The following is a 22,427-nucleotide window of genomic DNA, read 5'->3' on the forward strand; positions in this document are numbered from 1 at the left end:
CCCATTATCCCCAGTACACATGGTGGATAATCAAAAGTGATGGGGTTTGTCACCCAATAACATCTGGGGGCCCAAATTGGGCAAAAGCTAAAGAGCATCAACCAATATGTTCATATATATATATACACACACACACACACACACACATTTGGCCCTCTGTCACCACAGATTATCCACCCATGGTTTCAATGACACTTTGAAGGCAACCATGAAGCTGATGTGGCCCTCAATGGAAATGGGTTTTACATCCCTGTGCTAGAGTATTCTGATTTGGGAAATTGCATTTTTTTATTCCTTTCCTAATTATCTTTAACATACAGTATAATTCAGCATTTCCTCAGCTGTTGGCCATCAAATTGACATCATTATTAAGCTAGACATGACTACTCTAAGCTCTTTTTCCTGATATTCAGAACTCACTATAAATTAAGATCCTATAATTGTATGCACAAATCTAAGAATTTTGGTGCCAATTTCATTCAAGTTGTTCCTATATTCATCAAGATTTTTCACCTACTTTTTGAAACCTAATTTCCTCAAAAAGGGAAACAATCTTTTCAATACAAAGCTGTAAAGGCATGTAGCACTAATGTTTCCACCTATATTTCTGCAATTTGGCAGGCATAATCTTTTTCTAAGTAGCTATTACTATGCCTATCTATGTTGTGCATTTCTGACAAATGGAAAGAAGGTTATAACTATTCATTGGTTTTACAATAATACACGATGGAAGGTGAAAAGACTTGTCTTTCTGAATGTATTTGAATAATTGTGTTCTACTTTTCAGTTACAAAAAAGGTTTGTAGAGCAACCACAAAGTCAGGATTCTGGTCTGAAACTTACAAAGACACGTGACATAAGTGATGCTATTGGGGGTTAAGATGAAAAATCATGGCATGGTGTCTACTTCTCCCTTCCTCTCCAGACAAGAATTAGAGTTCTTGGCCTCCAATTCTGGTACCATTTGAGATTGGGAGGAGCCACCACTAGATTTGTAAAGAAAGGAATCACCATTTAGATTAAGGCATACATGATTTAGTGCTTTCAGAGGTGAATTAGGTTGTTTCCAAAATTGCCAGATCAGAGTTGAGTGCATTGTAGTCAGTGTAGCCCCTGTACATGGTATTATTATTCATGTCTAAGGTTGCATAATAACTATTTTGGAATAGGATATATAAGTGTGTGTGTGTGTAGGGGGGAGAGAACCAAACACATGCAAAACTCAATCTCTCATCTATTTTGTCATTATTGACAGGAATATGCCACCTTAGTCTTTCATCCATAGATGGTAAGTGAGGTGGAAAGAAATTTTAATCAGAAAATAAACTCATCGAGAAAAGAGTTGAGAAGTGTTCTTCACTACCTTCACTACCATTTCCCTCACCCTAACTTGCTAAATCCAAGGGCCATTTGCTTTTAAAATACTTCTCTTTGGGGAAGTTAAATACAACTGCATGTAGTGTATTCTACTTTTGCAGCTCCCCTAAATAAAGTTGATTTTTTAAAAGGGGCAGCTACCATTTCACAAAACTGATTTGCTTCTTGCCAGACCTCGTATGCGGAAGAAATTGAGCCTGTAGGACTCTTAATAAGAGAACTACATTTCTGAAATGTTAAAATATCAATTCAAAAATTGTCTTTTATTATAATCATCAACCAAGCAGATGCTTACTACCCACTGTAAATCTTAAGATCGCAAAACATCTTTCAAGTGACATAAATATTTAGAAATACTTTCCCCTCAGGAACGGCTATAAGTACTACTAATAGTGTGATCTGCTTGCCAGAGAGTAAAACACATGGTGCATGTGGCTGTCTCACTGATTTTATTATGTTTGGGAGAGTAAAATATCTTGCATTCCTCAGGTTCGCATTACAAGTTCCAGCCACCAGCACTTTTTGTTTTGTTATGTTTGCACTGCTAAATACCAATTATAGCTCTTTAGAGAATAGCTTGAAGCTATTTTAGTCTGTTACTCTTAAAACAACATCGTTGTAAGTTACTGCATAACCTGTTATGATTCTTTAGTATATGTTTATGTCAGTTATGAATGTAATATAAATCCTCCATCACATACCAGAATCAACATATTCCTCAAGAGCTTGAGAAACTCTTAAAGCTTTACATTTTTTTTACTGTAACATCTTTTCTTTTAATTGTTCCCTTGGTAAATGCAAAAACAGATATCTTAAATCAGATAAATTCATGAAGTTTCTCTGAAACATCATTTGTGAACTATTGTAAATACATGTCTTCTGTGGCTACTTATGTTAGCTGTCAAGTTGTAGCAGTAGCTACACAATTTACTTTCAGGTAGATACCATTGAAAATACAAATAGAACTTGAAGAGTTGCAAAAAAGATTAAACGGTCCAACTCCATACTAAACCCTCTTCAGAATTTGAGTATAACTAGTCAATTCACTTGTTAAACTATTGATTTGCTAGATTTCCCCTTAAATATTTAACTCACCAGATTTAATGATTAACACTGAACTGCATGATTTAACAAGTTAATTATTTTAAGTTGCTAGAATTAATTAAGGTCTGAGGGGCTCTCTTTCTGTCTGATTCAGTAAAACAGATGGGGACCCAGGATAAACAGGACTATGACTGGAGAAAATGCATTAGATGATTCTGTGATGGCTGCTTTTTTTCTTCTAAGGCTGGATCTACACTGCTATATAATCCAGTATCTGATTCCAGATTGTCTGCTTTGAACCAGATTATATGAGCCTACACTGCCATATAATCCAGTTCAAAGCAGATCATTTAGGATCAGAAACTGGATTATATGAGCCCATTGCAGCTCTAACTGAAACCTATTCCAGGAGTACTTATTTAGGGGACTGTCTGCTGTCTGTAAGCAAGAAAATAGGGAGGCCTTACTTGAAAGGAAAAGAGAAAGAAGGGAGGTGATTTGTTTGCTCAGCTATACTGCTATATAATGCAGGCAGCCATGTCACTTTCAAGCCTTTTAACCAGTGATGGAGAATCTTTTTTTTTCTGCCAAGGGTCTTTTGAATATATATGCCATCATTTATCAGCCATACAAAATTAGAAGAGGGGAGGAGGCCCCGGCTGTTGGGGCAGGCAAGGGACCCAGAGGTGGGAAGCCATGCTTATCCATTTGGAGAAGATTGAGTACTCTACATTATTATGTAGATGAACTGTAAGGAGCCCAGGTGAGACCAGCTGGCTATCACTTTCTTGGAATCCCTGGCAACTTCTCTGTGGCATTGCAACCTGGCTGGAGGGGCGGAAGTGTAGCATGGCTCTCAGGCAGGGAGGAAAGGGGGCTAGCAAGTGAGGGAACATCTAGTTAGGCGGGCAGTGGGGAGTCTGGATCACAGGTTCTCCTTTGACCAGGTCATGACACCTCCCTCCACATTTCCAGAAGAGCCAGGTGGCAGGAAGTGGAAGGAGGGAGGCATGCAGGCCAACCACTCCCCAGAGGTGATCAAGTTTGTGCCACTCAGAGGAGAGAGATGCAGCTATCGACACTATGGAACCAAACGAAATTACTTCACAAGCCTTATACAGCTCATGGGCCAGATATTTTCCACCTCCACTTTAGAGCCACCGCAAACTAGCCTCCTGCAAGAGCAAACTGTGCCAGCACGTCCATGACGTCATAAGACTCCGCCTCTCTCTCCACCTCTTCCTCCACCTCTTTCTCCGTGCCAGCGTGGTTTTTCCTTTGCTAGGACAGCTATGCCAGCGTACTCTCACTGTTGGCAGAATTCAACAGCGAGAGTACGCTAGCATAGCTGCCCTAGCAAAGGAAAAACCACGCTGGCACGGAGAAAGAGGCGGAGAAAGGGGCGGAGAGAGAGGCAGAGTCTTATGATGTCATGGACGTGCTAGCACAGTTTGCTCTTGCAGGAGGCTAGTTTGCGGCGGCTCTTAAATCAATAAAATGTAGGTTCTTACTCACTGGTTGTGGCCTGTTGGTATCTTTCTGAAGGTGGAGAGACGTTGCTTTTGATTCAATTTTCCTAAAAAGTATTTTATTCCACTTTTCATGGTTTATTTATTTATGTGCTGAACTTATATCCCACCCTTCTCAACCCCAAAGGGGACTCAGGGGGAGCTGACCTGATTTTGCTGGGGAGGGAATGCCATAGCCGAGGGGCCACCACTGAGAAGGCCCTCATTCCCACCAACCACACCAGTATGATGAGTTGTAGAATTATTTCCAGCAAGCAGACTTTTATCAAATGTAGTGAGAAATTGCTATCAGTAAATCACAGGCTCATGATACATATGCTCAAGAGACTACTGAAAAGTATTTGATAATGATGGAAGATTCATTTTAAGTATTTGATCAAGTCTGCAAAATAGAATTAGCAACTCTTGTCTCTGTTCAATCGTCACATGTCTCTAACTAACAGGAATGCTAAATGTGAACTGAAGTTAGTTAATGAGTCTTTCTTCACTGTGTTTTCTTCTTCACTTGTTTCTTTAGTGAGTTCAGCACTGACCAAATTGGCTGCGAGAAAGAAAACTAAATCTTAAGTGGTAGGAAATACACAGGAAGACAGAAGCAGTGACCTGAAGAGATTAGTGCAGGAGAAGCTGTGCCCAACAGCGGGTAATTTGGTACTAATAAATTTGTAATCCAAGGAGAGGAAATTACCCACACAGATAGGGGACAGAGTGGAAATCAAACCTTTGATTTTATTGTTTCTTTTTCACTGTCTCTTTGCTTTGGTTCTAAATTGAATATTTCTGGAGAAAAGTTGTAGATAGCAATTAGTATTAAACAGGTGGGCAAGGAAAAAAAGGAAAGAAATAAGTTATCTTTCTTTAGAAACACTAAGGTATTTCTTTTTACTGAGTTAAGATCAGTTAGATCATAAACAAAATATAGCAAACAGTCGAGAATCACATAATTTCCCAGAAACATATAGGCTCTCATGTAGATGATTTAGTGGAAATATTCTTAGACTCAAATTAAATTAGGAATTTTAGAAGAAAGCAGGGGCCCTTGCTTTGGTCTGCTAAAGGGAGTACTATAGAAGCTACAGTGTCTTCTTTGGGCACTTCAGTGGTGTAATCCCCAGGAGTTCTGGTGCCTATCTTGCAAGAATGTCTGCATCATTCTTTGTTGGTGAGTTAGGTGGCTGAAATTCCCAGTCTGATGCAGAGCAGACAGTCTTCAATCTTTTTTTTCTGCAGGAAATATGTGACTTTCCAGTACAAAAAAGTTAGGTACATCCCAAAATGTTTGGATGGCAGCAACATTTATGAGATTACTCCCAGATATTTGGGCAGAATTCTCAACTGATCAGTAAAAGCACTTATCAGCATTTTATCCTGATATTTTGCCTGCATCTTTGGTTGACATCTTCAGAGGATCCTTTGACTGGCATCTTCAGAGAGTCCAAGGGAAAATGCTGCTAGAACACAGCTATACTACCCAGAAACCACACAACACTTCAGTGATTCCAGCCCTGAAAGCCTTCAAAAATACAAAAGCACCTATGTCTTCCAAAATCCTTGTGGCAGCTGGATGACAGCTAACCAAGATCACCCCCACACGCAAACTCCAAGGAAGAAAGACAAGGCAAAAAAAACAAAAACACCCAAGCCCTTCAAGAGCCCTCCAAATGAGCCCTTCTTCAGACAACACTAAAGGATCATCTACCCATAGAACACCCTGAAAATATTGAGGAACATTAGAACAAACTGAAGACCTCCATCATCACAGCCTTCAAAGAAACCATTGGATACCAAACTAATAAACATCAAGACTGGTTTGATGAAAATCACAAAGAGATCCTGCAGGTATTTGATATGAAAAAGAAAGCCTTCCAAGCATGGTGGACAGACACCAACTGAATTGCTAAGAAAAAGACCTACACTAGTGCTAAAGCTGAGGTCCAAAGAAGGACCATAGAACTGGTGGACAAAAAATCACAAATAAATAAAGAGTGAGATGTAGCTGCCTATCAGACACTCTCTGATTGTGCTCCATCACCTCAAAGCACCACCTTTTCAATTCCATATTCCATGACCATTTCTCATGTTGGTGGAATGTAGAAAGTAGAGTAGGGAGTAGCAGAGAAGCATCCAGCTATTTTTCATGGGAAATCCCTGCAGATGATATTATTACTACACATCCAGGTGTTGGAAATAGCTAGATATTTCTGCTGCTCCTCATGTTCTCCGGTTACATGGAAATAGACATTTTATGGGGCTACCACACTGAAATAATGCTTTGAGTGAATTTGGGGGCACTACATCGTCAGAACAAAATTTCAACCCGTGCAACATTTTTTTTTTAAAAAAAGGGTTATAATGTCATGCAGGATGCTACCTAATTTCTCTTAATTACTTATTAGTGTGCCTTTTAAAAATGTAACTACTATTATTCAGATAGTGTTTGATCCAAGATGGTTGTGTACAGTGTATTTGTGATTATGATATTTTTCTTGTTATTCAGAAAGAATCAGGACCTGAACTAATTGGGATTCATCAGTGAAAAAGTAATATTAATTAATGTGTTGATGTGGCTGATGTTAAATACATGCTCCTCCATAATGCTTCCCTGCTTTAAAAATGTAAAGAAGAAACTGAATCCAGTCCTTCTAGCTTTCAGGGCATGTCAAACGTCATTATCTCATTTTTCAGCTTGCTCATGTCCAGGCCCCAGGCACATCCCTTTCTTGAGGCATGGTCAAGAATGTGAGGTCAAAGTGGTTTAATTTTTGACCACTTTGAAGTATTTGCTAGTTTTGTCTTGAACTTTCAAGGCAAAGATCATAGGTCAGTGAACAAAATTAGTTGAGGCATCAGAGTAGATATCAATAGAGAATAATAGTGAAGAACAATGAGCAGAAAACGGAAACCAAATAAAAATTATTTTTATATTATTTCAAGCATTTACATATGCTAGAAAAACTAGAATCCTCACTATATAAATGAATGGATATTTTCCTATTATACATTTCTCCTAGTTTTTTCAAAGTAAAAATTATATAGGTTATATTGTTACTTCTATGATTATATTTGTTTAAATCCCATCTTTTTTTACCAATCCAAGACTCAGTAAAGCTAACAAAAGTTAAAACAACATGAAAAGAAGTATTCTAAAACATTTGAAACAGAAAAAGTTGCTCTCAGTATCCCTTTGCATACTCATCTGAACTATGTCTTTTGATGTTAAAGAAAATACTGCTGAAATTTCACATCATATAAAATCAAATTACACTATCAATAAAACTCAGAGCATAACCACCAAAAAGTAATAAAAGCATGACCACTAAAAAGTAAAGCAACAAATATAGAAACGTTATGAAAGGCAATAAGCCCTTAAAATGCAAAAGACTAGGAATAGCCCCGTCCCCTTTTCCCTTTGTGGGTGATGGGACAGACAGAAGGGTCTCCCAGGAGGTCTTAAAAGATGGTTTGATTCATATGGCAAAACAGTGTTCTTCAGATATCCTGCACCAGAGAAGTATTGGTCATAAATAGCCTTCAAATTGTGCTGAAAAACAAGGAACCTGTTGCAAAAGGAAGTTGTATGTTCTCTGAAACCAACTCCACTTAACAATCTAGCTGCATCTCTTTGAATAACTGAAGTTTCCAAACACTCTTCAAAGACAGTCCCACACAGGGTGCATTGCAGTAATCCAGCTAAATTAAAACATGTCTCACCATTGCCCAAATTGATTATTTACTTTTAATGTGTATATGTATATGGGAGGAGAGTAATGGCCAATCTCGATAAAATAGCGAAGAGTAGAGACATCACACTGGCAACAAAGATCCGCATAGTTAAAGCAATGGTATTCCCCATAGTAACCTATGGATGTGAGAGCTGGACCATAAGGAAGGCTGAGCTAAGGAAGATAGACATTTTGAACTGTGGTGGAGGAAAATTCTGAGAGTTCCTTGGACCACGAGAAGATCAAAGCAGTCCATACTCTAGGAAATAAAGCCCAACTGCTCACTGGAGGGGAAGGGTATTAGAGGCAAAGATGAAGTACTTTGGCCACATAATGAGAAGACAGGAAAGCTTGGAGAAGACAATTATGCTGGGGAAAAAGGAAGGAAAAAGGAAGAGAGGCTGACCAAGATCAAGATGGATGGATGAATGGTATCCTTGAAGTGACTGACTTGACTTTTAGGGAACTGGGGGTGGCCACAGCTGACAGGGAGCTCTGGTGTAGGCTGGTCCATGAGGTCACGAAAAGTCGGAAGTGACTGAATGAATAAACAACAATGTATAATGTGCAAAAAAGGCTTCATTTTGCTAAACAGACCATCAAGTTTTGCTTGGCAAAGAAATTAAACAAGCAAGAAGCACAACTTTTCAAAAGCACTTATCCAGCTGCTACATATATTCCAGTTTCCCAAAGACACTCTTTAATTTTGTGTTTCTATACCTGTATCTAAATAATAATTGTTCCTGTTTTATCAGTGCTTTATATTGTAGGAAACGTTTGAGGAGACCTTAAAGCTTTTGGTTAATGCGCCCATAGAATATTCTGCTTCGCTTTGGTCTCTATCCAGCACTCTACAGCTGAACTTGTAAACCTCTCTTGTCACACCTTCCACAGGATGCTCCTCTTTAAATCTCTACTCTCATTTCCCGTCTGCACATTCTCCTCACCTCCAAGGTTCTTTATAGTCTACCTTTCTGCTCTTATATCTTATTTAATAATATAAAGAATATTCAGTTCCTTTTCACTCTTGACAAGAAATAGTAGCTCAACATATGACATTCTGTCAAAAATTGTCCACTGCTGTGAGATTTTTCTCTTCTTTGCCAGAGTGAAGAAAAGGTGCTTTTTCTAATAAGCAATAGACGACAACTCTTATTACTAGTTTTTGTACATGGGACATTTTTTGACATACATAAACAAACAAAAACCCTTCCCAAGTTGCAAGCATTCCTTGGTGCATGAGTTTCTGAAATTAAGTTTATTTTGTAAACAGAACAATGGTTTCATAGTGATAGGTGATCTATGGACAATACCAAACAGACTAAGAAAGCATCGGATGAATTTGTCACAATAATAGTTAGATAAAGTTACATTACTTAGAGTATACCATGTTATCTAACAATACCTCACTTATTCTTAAATTCTGTGTCTAAAACCCCAAACAGTAAAACCTGTAGTGTGTGAAGTGGGGCTGGATTCTACTCCCCACAGCCCCAGCACCCTGATTTCATATCCGAATGTCAGAAAATCAGCGCTTACCTGAGTTCAAGGATATTTACTTCCTGGTTGCTGCCATGTGACGGGAAGACAGGTTGAGAGGCGGGAGGGGAATAATGGGTGCAGAAGGCATGAGGGACAGCTACCCTGCCTCCCCAAGCTGCCTGAGCCCAAGGAGCTTGTAATGGCTTTGTGAGACACCGCATAGGAATCCTGGATGGATGTCCCTGCTGCCCCAACACAGGAAAAAGTCCCAATCCTGCCACATAACAACTACAGTGTGATATGAAATGAATACTAACAGCACTTTTTGCATACATTCACACTTGAAGGAAATGCTAGATTTCAGTTTGAGGTCAGAGAAAATAAAAATGATAAATTGATTTTTTTTTCAGTTCAAGCTCACAGACTGCCTGAAATCTTTCTACGTACCCCCCAAGGGGCCTGTAGATTCCTGGTTAAGATTCCCTTGTTTAGGTAATACCCGTATCAAAAGTTGCAGTATCTCAGGTGGACCTTAAAGATCATGACACTTTCAACTAACGCCTTCTTCTCTTTTTTGTAGCTGCTTATATTAATGAACCTAATATTTATTATGATATGGAATAATCAATTTTTGGAAGGCACTGAACTTCAATAATTGAAGTACTGCTCCCGATGTTACATTTAAATTTTCAGCACACTTCTGTTTTGTGTTTAAATATAATTTTTATTCATATCATGTCCACTGAAAATTTCTTCTTTCTGGACTTATCATGTGTTTTAATTAAAGCATCAGAATGCTGACATGTGTTGAATTGCAAAAGACTGGACGTTGATTTTGTAGTTTTAAAAACATCCCTATAACACTGGAAAAGAAAACCAAGCAGTGTGAGGGGTACAGAATCCATTCCCAAAGGAGACCAAAACAACAACAACACAAGTAGGTGGAATTTCTTATCAGTTAGTTCGTTAGTTAGTCGTATCAGTCACCAGCAATATTGACGTTCTCCCCATTCAGCTGATGCCAGGTAAAGTAGTTTGTACTAAGTTATGACCATGGCAATAGTGCCACAATCATGACTAAGAACTTGCCAACATAGGGGGGAAAACATACCCCTAATCCAGAACTGGGAGTCTTCATGGCTCACAAGAACCTCTGGTAACTATTCAGAGCCCTTAACCCAGCTTTCTTCCATGCTAAATAAACTCAGAGGAAACTCTGGACTATCCACAGGCTTTGCAGCCATCTGGACTGCTGAATCAGCTTGTTTCAGCCTGATCCATTGCCCACATAGATATAGCCACCAGCACTGTTCTGCCCCCATGCTCATCTTAACTACTTGGAAAGTGAACTGGTTGTGCAGGGAACAGATCGGAGACTATATAGTTGAATCAAACAGGAAATCATTAACTGACAAGAATTTTAGACTTCCCTCCTGAAACTCACTACAAAGTCTTTATGAAGAGATATAAAGTTTTTGAGAGATAGACACAGTTCTGGCCGAACTGAGGCTCTTGGATCTTTATTTCTTCTTGTCTCTTTCTTGTATGGTGTTCAACTGCCTCGAGAATTGTCTCAATATTTAACTCTGACTGGACTTGAATACAGCTCCAACTGGACTTGAATACAGGTCATACAGTTCCAACTGGACATGCTATTTGTAGACCTTCTGGCCTTCCTCTCTCTTCACAAAAAGGCTGACTCTTCCAAGAACCAGAAGTGCCTTGCCTGATGGGATTCTTAAAGGGGCAGGGCAACAGAGGCTTAAAATGCAAAGAGGCTGACCCCCCAGAAACTGTACGTAAAATATTAATCCCCCTAACTAAAAATGGCTTAACTCAGGGTAAACGGCAAGGGCCTTCATGGGACATGGCAATCACCTCTCCCCCAAGCCAATCAGTACATGGAAAGGAATTGCTCATCCCCATGTCATCAGTGCCAGTCCTCACCAGCCACAGGGTTCCCTGCAAGTGTCATGGTGATCATATCTGCAGAGGTTAGAATGGGGAATCCACATAATCAGAAAGAAGGAGGGTGTAGTTCTATCATCTTCTTGCTGGTTGTAAGTGTAGGAAAACTGCATGTAAAATAGAACGGAAACAGCATTGTCAATCTGGAAGATGGAATGTACACAAGCACAAGACATCGCAGTTCAGAATCCCCTTTCATGGGAGATGGAAAAAGATGATGTTAAGATCAGATATTTCATTTTTCAAAAAGCAGTAGACATCACAAAGATATATTTCCCCATATTTATGTATTTGTATCAGTTACAAATGACCTGGATTTTGTAGAAATCCAAATTCTTGTCATTTTTAATGTATGAACTATGTTGTAAGCAATATCAGGAAAAGTGAGAACTGAATAGCAAAAATTGCTACAATTTTATTTGATGTATGTGAATTTTGGATACCAGAATAATTACACATGTAATTTACATGTCTTGTAGAAAAGTTTATTTTTACAGGCCCTGCTTTTTATTAAGCTTCCCAAATCAGTTTATTAGTATTTGAGGGCTGTGTTAATTCTGCATACAGATAAAATATTTTCTGTGTATTCATTCAGATTCCAGAAAATGTATTAATGAACAATGCATCTGGATTAAATGACTTAATGTCAGATTATACTATATCACCAGAATATCTCCTAAATTCATTTGTATTACATACATCAGTCTGCAAAACACTCTGGCCATAGTAAATGGTTTTTCATATTGTATGTTTTTTAAATAGTTTTCCACAAGGTGTTTTTATAAGTTGTATCCAATGTGACGGGTGTATTCTGTTGTCAAGATTGTGTTTTAGAAATTACTGCTCAGATGTGACTGCACTTGGTAATATCAGACCGTTCATAATGTCTTAGGTTCATTTATCTGTCTGCAGCTGAAATAACTGGCTCCAAACAGCTATTATGACAAATACTGTAGAATTATAAACCTGCATATAGCAAGATGTTGACAGGATATCATTAGATATACGTGGACAATGGACATGGATATTAAAGGATGCCACAAAAATCCTCAGTACCAATGAAATTAAAGTTTACATTTGGTAGTAATCAAGATCACAGTGGAATTGTGGGGTCGCAGTTCATTAATGGATATGTAGAATTCTCTACTAGACAGCTCTGCTGCCTCACCAAATTGTAAATTCCAGGATTCCCCCACAGCATGCAGTCATGACAATTAAAATAGAATCATATCACTGTAATAGTGTAATGTGAAAAAGCTCAAGATAAATTATAAAGTTTATGACCTGTTTTCAATTACAATGGACTCTCAATTAAGTGGAACTCAAGCAACCAGAACTCTCAAGCAACCTAAAGAAATAATACTGCATTCACAAAGCTGTTTTCAATAGTTTTTTTTTTCATGTCAGGAGCAACCTAAGAAATGGCAAGTTGCTTCTGGTGTGAGAGAATTGGCCGTCTGCAAGGACATTGCCCCGTGGACGCCTGGATGTTTTACCATCCTGTGGGAGGCTTCTTTCATGTCCCCGCATGGGAAATTGGAGCTCACAGCCAGGAGCTCACTCCACTCCCCGAATTCGAACTGCTGACCTTTCAGTCAGCAGTCCTTCCAGCACAAGGGTTTAACCCACTGCACCACCGGGGGCTCCTTTACTATAGTTAAACTGTATTACATTAAGCTAAATTTGTCTATTTATCTTTTGGTTTAAATTTCTGTATTTCAATATGAATATCAAGTAAATATAGAGGTTATTGTATGGTACAGAATTAGGTCTATTTTTATAGTAACTTTTCAGGCAACCAAAAAATACATTTAGCATCTACTAATCCCTATGGGTGCTGGATAACTGAGAGTTTACAGCACACAGAAATTGATGTTCCTGTGTTTTAAATATTGGGGAATTGTTGCAATTGTCCTCAAAAACTTAAGCATGGAAATATCGCAAGGCAGTGTTTGGAAGGAGACAATATTATTAGATATTGCATATGCAAGACTGGAGCATTGATCAATACAAAACCAAATAAAGAATAATTGACAATAAGCAAATGCATTTTGGCATTCAGTCTTGATCTCCAATCAGGCATATAATTGAAGAATGTATGCTTTACTGATTCGGAATATTCATATCTAGGCCATGGGAAGGTTGAATTTAGAAATTCTTGTGAAATATCACTAGTTTTTAATAATCCGGAAATAATTAATATTAATATTTAATTGTAGAGGATATCTTGTTCCATCATCATCACCACCACCACTATCATCATCTTTATTTCGACAACTCCTTTCTCTCAATGGGGACTCATGCAACAACACAGCAAATACAAAAATTAAAAACAATTAAAACAATTAAATACCTGTGTCATGGATACAAGTTAAAATACAGTTAAATGCAATTTCTTTTTACTAGATAGAAAAATAACTGTCACCAGTTGTTTTCTAGGAATACATCTGTCAGTAATGATATATTCATTGGCTAGTAGAATGAGAACTTGGCCAGTTTGAGATAATGGTCAATAAAAGCCCATTTTCTTTTATTAATTAAGCTCTTAAGTTCATGTATTAAGTAATACACAAGCTACACTTTGTAAAATGCTATTCATGTACATGCTTGGCATTTTCATGGAACATTCATGACACTTATACTTGTTTAACTTTGTTATGTGGATTTTTTTTTTTACCAGTAAGAGTTGAAGAGAAGATATAAGGGAATCTTACATGCTTCCTCAATTTAATTATCTTTTCTTTCTTTCTTTTTAAATAGGGCCGAAACAACCTGGGATCCATCTATGTTTGGGCATCAGGAAATGGTGGACGGAGTAAGGATCATTGTTCCTGTGATGGCTATACCAACAGCATCTACACCATCTCCATCAGCAGCACGGCCGAAAGTGGGAGAAAACCTTGGTATCTAGAAGAATGTGCATCTACACTAGCAACAACTTACAGCAGTGGAGAGTCCTATGACAGGAAAATAGTATGTGGACTTGTCAACACAATTAAAATTTGTTTGTATCTCATCTGGAGGGAAAAGACAAGACAACAGATATAACTTCTTATAGATTAATCCAGGGCACTTCCACAGAGCCTTATAACCCAGAATATCAAGGCAGAAATATCCACAATATCTGCTTTCTACGGGGATATCTGAGATGACACTGCTATATATTCCAGTTCAAACCAGAAAATGTGGGACTTTATTCAGTCATGTGGAAGTGGCCCCAGTGGTTTTCAGACTTTGATGGTCCAGATGTTTGGACTTCAGCTCCTCAATTTACTGATTGGCCAAGCTGGTTGGGGCTTCTGAGAGTTGAAGTGCAAAACACCTAGAGGACAAAGTTAATACATGTGAACTGAGAAAGAAATGTTGGTCGCTAGGCAAATTTTAAGATAACAAATTAAAATCTACACATTTAGGGTGAAAAGTATCTCTTTCAACCACTTTGTGAAACCAAAAAAAAAAAAGATTTGCATATTAGAGACAACTGACATCTCATCTTTTTGAACAGAAGAGGAAAGCAGTTTTCTTCTCATTCTTTCTTATTTATCACAGACACAGGTGTTTTCAACATTTTCTTCTTTTATGTTTTCAAAATAGTGTCTTTCATGTCTTTGAGTAATCTGGGATACTAGCCACCTTTCTGAAAATCATTGCTGTTTTCACATGACTAATTTTTAAGAATCATTCTGATGTACTACTGCATTCCAGTTATTAGGAATATGCAAAAAAAAATTGCAAGTTTTGTAAGTCACAAGAAAATTGGTTAAATCTGTACATCCGAAGCAGTATCTCATATGTGCGCGTGGCCCATGCCAAAAACTTTAAAATTGAAACTTACCCAATACAAAACAGACTCCATCCCAAAGTCAGCTACATTTTCATGGCAAGCACGCAAAACAAAGCTAAAAAGGCTCCCATTCCTTTGTAAATGAATGGCCTCTCCCCATTAGTAGAGGGAAAGGAAGGAGAAAGCAGAGTTCCCTGGGAAGAAGCACAGCTCTCTGGAAAATGTAGTTTGAGAAGGTGAGGAACCAGAGAATTCAAAGGCCCTGCCCCAAACTACATTTTCCAGAATGCACATAATAAGAAAGCCCCAATCAGTATAAGGGAGAGACAGATTTGCCCCTCTGCTGCCAGTAAATTCTGTGATTTTGTTCCTGGGTGATAATTGTCATTTCCTAATTGGTTCTATCATAGAAGTATGGGGAAGGTTTATTAAACTGCAAAAACTTTGTCTGTGGGAGGAACATTGTTCTATAGTGTGATTTTTTTCAATTAATATCTCATCATCAAGTCTCAACCAATTCAGCAGTTTGTGCCACACAAACAATGTTTCTGGATTTGAACAACTACTTTCAAAGTATGGACTACATCTTACTTACTTACTTACTTAGGCAATCCCTCGATGGACGAGTAGGATAGTCTTCCATGATCAGTATTCTTGTGGACCCGTAGGTGGCTATGGAGCCCTATTCTTGACCTACATCTTCTCCCACAGTGAGGGCATTGGTTTCCAGGTGGAAGGCGGTCTCTGTCAGGGTTGGCTTGATGTGCCTTCCTTTTGGCACGTTTATCTCTTTCACCCTCCATTCGTGCCTCTTCAAATTCTGCCGCACTGCTGGTCACAGCTGATCTCCAGCTGGAGCGTTCAAGGGCCAGGGCTTCCCAGTTCTCAGTGTCTATGCCAGAGTTTTTAAGGTTGGCTTTGAGCCCATCTTTAAATCTCTTTTCCTGTCCACCATTCTTCCGTTTTCCGTTCTTGAGTTCGGAGTAGAGCAACTGCTTTGGGAGATGGTGGTCAGGCATCCAGACAACGTGGCCAGTCCATCGGAGTTGATGGCGGAGGACCATCACTTCAATGTTGGTGGTCTTTGCTTCTTCCAGCACGCTGACATTTGTCTGCTTGTCTTCCCAAGAGATTTGCAGGATTTCTCAGAGGCAGCACTGGTGGAATTGTTCCAGGAGTTGCATATGACGTCTGTTGACAGTCCATGTTTCACAAGCATATAGCAGGATTGGGAGGACAATAGCTTTATAGACAAGCACCTTGGTATCCCTACGAATGTCCCAGTCCTCAAACACTCTCTGCTTCATTTGGAAAAATGCTGCACTTGCAGAGTTCAGGCGGTGTTGTATTTCGGTGTCGATGTTGACTTTGGTGGAGAGGTGGCTGCCAAGGTAGCGGAAATGGTCAACATTTTCTAATGTTACACCGTTAAGTTGTATCTCTGGCATTGGAGAGGGGTTGGCTTTGGTTTTCTCGATGTTCAATGACAGGCCGAGCTTCTCGTTTGCTTCTGCGAAGGTGTTTAGAGTGGCTTGTAGATCTTGTTTGATTAAACCCTGTTTAATGGACTACACCATTAAACAGGAAATAACACTTTCAGACTAGGATTATATTTTCTTTATTAATAAAAAATGTTGTTTATAAAAACTTGGAAAATTCCCAAAATCCTACTGATAAGTGACTCATTCTGAAATTAGGTGAGCTAACAGTGGTAAATGTGTTCTACCATTGTAGCAAGTTTCACCCCAATAGCTGTAAAAATAAAAGAGAAAGGAACCCAGAACACCCCCATGCACCATTCTTGTAATGAAAAAGTAATGAAATTTCATTACTCTTGCTATAGTAATAATTTTTTCACTAATGATACTTTAGAAACACTTCATTATTTTATATTCTATTATTTCAGACATTTATATCCCATCTTTTTCACCTCGGGGGGAGGGGGGCATCACAACCAGCAACCATTAGATACCAAACAAACAATAGCAATAAAATCACAATTAAAACATTATTTAACAACAACAAATTATAAACATCCATTTAGAAATTAAACAAATCCAAATCCAGAGTCATAGAAACAAAGTGCCAGCATGCATCCCCACCCTTTTTTGAAACATCGTGCATGCCTACATTATGTTACTATTCTTACTTACTTTTTTACATGCAATTTTATATCTCTGGATTGTTTCCTTGTCTTCTGGGTAACATGGCAATAATACTAATATAGAGGAAACCCATCATTTGATTTCTAAACAAGTAACATTCCTGTGATGAAATTTCATGGGTCCTTTAGCTCATAGTAAAACTTTTTTCTTCTTATTGAATTCTGTTGTTTTCTCAATACTTGTTTCCTTGAAGTTTTTTTAATTTAGTACACATTGCTTCCTGATAACATCACTTGATAAGGTCTACTGAGACGTAGCATTCTAAAGCATAACAAAAACCCTTGCCTTGTGTCATTTGGGTATTTTAAATTGTCTACAATATTAAGTCTAAAGGGAGCATTTGCACTCTAAAGAGGAGTTCCATATTGGCAGTAGACATGTTTAGGTTTTCTCATTAATTCTGAAGAGAGATGCGAATTGAATACCTTTGCATACCTTTTCCTTTTCACCCCCTTATTGATGAAATGAATAAGAATATCTCACATCCAGGAAAATCAAAATTCATCTTAGTTTGTAAGTCTGTAGCCTATTCAAATTTATTTATTTCATTTCACGCATTTCTACCCCGCCCTTCTCAACCCCCGAGGGGGGACTTATTAGCAGTAATCATAATTTACAAAAATATTATTAGTAACTGTAATTTAAAAAACTGTGGCACAGGAGCACCTAGACCACATCTAAAGTCCAAAATAAATATGAAGCCAAACCTGCACGATTCTGGGTTTTTCTACTGGATGTGAGTCTGATTTCAAACAAACTGAAATCTGATTGATCTGATATTGATATACTATTTTGCCTTCTTCCACTATGTGCCTTACTGAATCTCCTGTTCTAAAAGCTCTCCTGAAGCTAAAGAGACCAGCAGCTTTCAGGATCAGACTTTAAGCCTAAATAATGCTGCAGTTATGAAGAGTAGGCAGATAAAAAATAATTCCAAATTTCTCCTCGCAATAATGAAAGGTGTTTTAATATATTGAGGCATTACATTAAAAAAAATCAATTGCTGAAAGATTCCTCATATTTTGAGATTTTGTTTTTTTTTTAAAGAATGATTTTACACAAAATTATTTTAAAATTATTATTTCAACATCTTTATTAATGGCTTACCTGAAGGGTTAGAAGGCATGAGCATAAAGTTTGCAGACAACACCAAATTGGGAGAGGTAGCTAATACCCCAGAAGACAGGAGCAGAATTCAAAACTATCTTAAGCAATTAGAAAGATGGGCCAAAACTAACAAAATGAAGTTCAACAGGGACAAATGCAAGATCCTCCTTTTAGGCAGAAAAAAATGAAATGCAAAGATACAGAATGGGGGACGCCTGGCTCAACAGCAGTACGTGTAAAAAAGATCTTGGAGTCCTCGTGGACAACAAGTTAAACATGAGCCAACAATGTCATGTGGCAGCAAAAAAACCCAATGGGATTTTGGCCTGCATAAATAGGAGTATAGTGTCTAGATCCAGGAAGGTCATGCTATCCATCTATTCTGCCTTGGTCAGACCACCCCTGGAATACTGTCTCCAATTCTGGGCACCACAAATTAAGGGAGATGTTGGCAATCTGGAATCTGTCCACAGGAGGGTGACTAAAATAATCAAGGGTCTGGAGAAAATCCCCATGAGGAACAGCTTAAAGAGATGGGCGTGCTTAGCCTGTAGAAGAGAAGGCTGACAAGAGTCATGATGGCTATGTATAAAGGGGAACTCAGAGGGAGGAGGGAGCATGCTTGTTTTCTGCTGCCCTGGAGACTGGGACATGGAACAATGGCTTCAAACAACAGGAAAGGAGATTCCATCTGAACATGAGGAAGGACTTCCCGACTGTGGGAGCAGTGGAACTGTCTGCCCTGGAAAGTAGTGTAGGCTCTTTTTTTGGAAGTGTTTAAACAGAGACTGGATGGCCATCTGTCAGGGGTGCTTTGAATGCAATTTTACTGTTTCTTGGAAGGGGGCAGGACTGGATGGCCTATGAGGTCTCTTCCAACTCTATGATTCTATGGTTCTGTGATCCTAAGAGCAAACATGTTTGTAAAAATTCCTAAAATACAAATAAACCCCAAAATATGCAAAAAAAAATGCTAATAATATTGACCAAGAGAATGCATTGAAATTCTTTGCTGTTTCATACAATACACTAACCAACTACAAATATTTTCATTGGCACAGTAAGTCACCTGAGAATACGCTATAAAATTTATGCATTCACAGGGACTATATGGTATATTGACTTGAATTACAATTAGAACCACAGGGGCTCATCTACACTAACCATTTAGGTTGGTCCAGAACTGGTTTGGTAGAAACCGTTTTCATTGTGTGGATGATTAGATATCCATTTCTGGAACAGGATCAAAACAAGGAAAATTATGATAACCACAGAAGGTGGCCTCAAATCAGTTCCAGAATCCAACGTATGTGCAGCTTGACAGCTGACATTAATTGTGGGGTTTTTTTATCCCCATTTCTGGGTGAGATATGTACCAGTGATCCAGCTGCATACAAGGTAAAAACAAGAAGGGAAAGTGACAGCAGTTGAGTTAACCAATTATCTGCCCCAGGGGGTCAGTTGGCCCCCTCCTGCCCAGCCATGTCCTTAGGGTTTTTCAGCAACATGCATGCTCTGCGTTCTGAATCTTACAAAGCACTTTAACATAGTAAGTGTCTACAATGTGCTACACATCATATAGTTGCAATTTCTCCAAGCAACATGTTTAGATTGCACCTAGGTTGCAGACCATTAAGAAGCTTATTTAAGACCTTCCCCTGACTTTGCTGGATGCACCTGAGATTTCCTTCATGTGTGCTGAAGCATACTTTGGCACGTGTTATCAAATGACCGCAGTTTGAAGCCACCTAGCCTCAAATTATATTATATGGTCAGTGTAGATGAGCCTTGAGAATTCTATGCTCAACACCCTACTCACTCATGAATCCTCAAATCATGAATGCTTAGGCAAGACACACTTTCTTACTCTCAAAAAAGGTGCAAAGGCAATCATTCTCTGAACAAATATTGCCAAGAAAATCACATTATATGGTTGTCTTAGAGTACTATAAATCATAAACAGGTGCATCACAACAGCCACATTCACAGGGACCTAATGTACTTATCTGGATGCAGCACAAATAATCTGTTCTCCTGCTGTTTGGCTATTCAGTTTGCAGGAGCTGCTCCTCTGAGGAGGCATCTAAGTTGAGGATGAACTCCTAGTCTGTAGCTCATGCTTATATTGTGACAACAATTGTTCAGAAAATTTGCAGTGTGCAGTTACAGCCACATGCATGCAAAATCAATTGCAAACACTAATAATCTGAAATGTATTAACTTTTTAGGCATGCTTCTGTTTCTTGTGTGGTAAATCATTGGGAAGTAGTCCCATAGTAGTGAGCATCCTTTTATTTTGTCTCACTTGATTTGTATACTTTCCACATTCCCACTTTCCCATTTTATTTTTATGTGCAAACTTGTCTTTCAAAGACCACAACCCAGAATACGATGGGGATGGCACCTTTATAGGTAAACACATTCAAATATTTAATGTCCTGTTTTGGATGACCAGTTATGACCATGCTTCATCTCTGTTCATCAGTATGCAGCCTCCTTGGTGTCATTTCACTTATTACTTCTCATCATACTTACCGAAATATCTAGGAAACCATGGTCAAACATATTGGGAAATCAGTTTTACAATTTGAATGGAACCTCAGTCTTAGATGGTAGTGTGCCTTCCATATACAAAAATTGTTTCAGATTCCTCTACATTTGAAGAGCAAATAAAATGCTATGCTACATACTTATTTCAACATACTGTATATTTTCATGTATATATCAACAGCAGGTTTGGTGCCAAAATTATGGATTTTAATGTGAATGGTCAGGGGCCATTCCATGGAGAAAGGAAACACCAATGCGACCTCATCTGTCCATTTCCCCAACCAGGCATTTAAAAAGGCCAGAAGTGGATCTAAAGCTGAGAGAGAAGGGGGTTGGTGTTCCTCCTAGGTTCTCCTGGAATGGACTACATTTCACTACTCTACAAGGGATCCATGAGTTACAAACTACTCATTGTTAAGAATGAGAGTGAGACAATGGAAAGTGAGAGAAATCTACCCCAAGGAAGGGAAATTTACTCCTGAAAGAATTATCATGGGAGAAAAATATCTCACCTGAAGCTTTATTACCAATCCTTGTTTCCACAGCAAACCAAATTTTTCAAAATCCAATTATCCACAGGGATGGAAAGTGAGGTGAAATCTTATGAACGGGGGTACAGACAGCAAAACAAACACCACAGGGGTGTTAACCCTTCCCTATGCTATGCTAGCCAAAGCTAGAAAATATTTATTTTGGCTGAAGTTACACTTAATAAATGTACCTGATTCAACTTAAATACATATGCAACTTAAGAACGAACCTACAGAAACTATGTGTTTTGTAAATGCAAGACTTCTTATACTCGGAGAAGGGGATGGTTCCTGTTTTGATGTTTTAAGATACAGTTGTTGTTATATTTACCCTTGGATAAGTCGCCAACGTTTTTTGGATTGATTTTTTACTAAATATTTTAGACTTATACGTTAGTATATAGAGTATATAAAAACTACAAGAAGAAATGAAACAGTGCCACTATATTTTATTAAAGTCATTTTCACTTTGAAGAAAACCAACATGAAGCCATTGGCAAATTAAAAACATTGTAACAGTTTGTTGGCTGAAGATTAAGGTGTAAAATATGGTAAAAGAAGAAACTTAGACTGCAAAATACCAATAATGTTGTCAGCAAAGGGGAAAAATACTATGCTAGACCCAAATAAATAAAGATTTTTTGAAAGATAGGATTGAGGAAAGATTAATAACACACCCCTTTATAATAATGGTCTCCCAATTCTTCATAAGGATGATTGAGCACAAATCAAGTCGCCTGAAAATTCATCCCACCCCTCACCCAAGTCCGCTTCAAGAACCTGGCTTTACATAAAAAGTTTTGAATAGTTGTGGCCTCGGTCATGAAAAAAGAAAGGTACTTGCTATCTTCTTCTGTCAGTATTCAAAGAAAGCCAACCTAATTGTATGTGTGTGAAAAGCAGTGTGACTCAGCAGAGTATTTTGTCCATTTCCTCATATCACATTTTCTGATTCCCCTTTGGGGAAATCAAATGACGGCACATGTTTATGTGATTCTCTTCTCTATATAGTTTATATTGGTCTTTACTTCATTGAGACTATGCTGTCAGCAAAGCTATATTTGTTTTCTTATTTTTAAGTTTATTTTTGAGGAGGTTCTAGGGACAGAGTGTGGTGATGTTAGTGGAATATGTTGTCTTTCTTTCCACAGTATTCAGGGTCTCTTCCC

The 22,427-nt window shown here is 38.3% G+C and overlaps 1 protein-coding gene across 2 annotated transcripts in view; it reads left to right on the forward strand.

Annotated features, from left to right (window-relative positions):
- The window catches only part of PCSK5 (proprotein convertase subtilisin/kexin type 5), a 321,518-nt gene that overhangs the window by 147,993 nt on the left and 151,098 nt on the right, over positions 1-22,427 (forward strand). For both annotated transcript variants that reach the window (XM_060762183.2, XM_060762182.2), the window contains exon 8: positions 13,883-14,095. In XM_060762183.2, coding sequence (XP_060618166.2) covers positions 13,883-14,095 — 213 coding nt within the window. The remainder of the gene's footprint in view (positions 1-13,882; positions 14,096-22,427) is intronic.

Source organism: Anolis sagrei, chromosome 2, assembly GCF_037176765.1.
Source record: "Anolis sagrei isolate rAnoSag1 chromosome 2, rAnoSag1.mat, whole genome shotgun sequence".
Lineage (NCBI taxonomy): Eukaryota > Metazoa > Chordata > Lepidosauria > Squamata > Dactyloidae > Anolis > Anolis sagrei.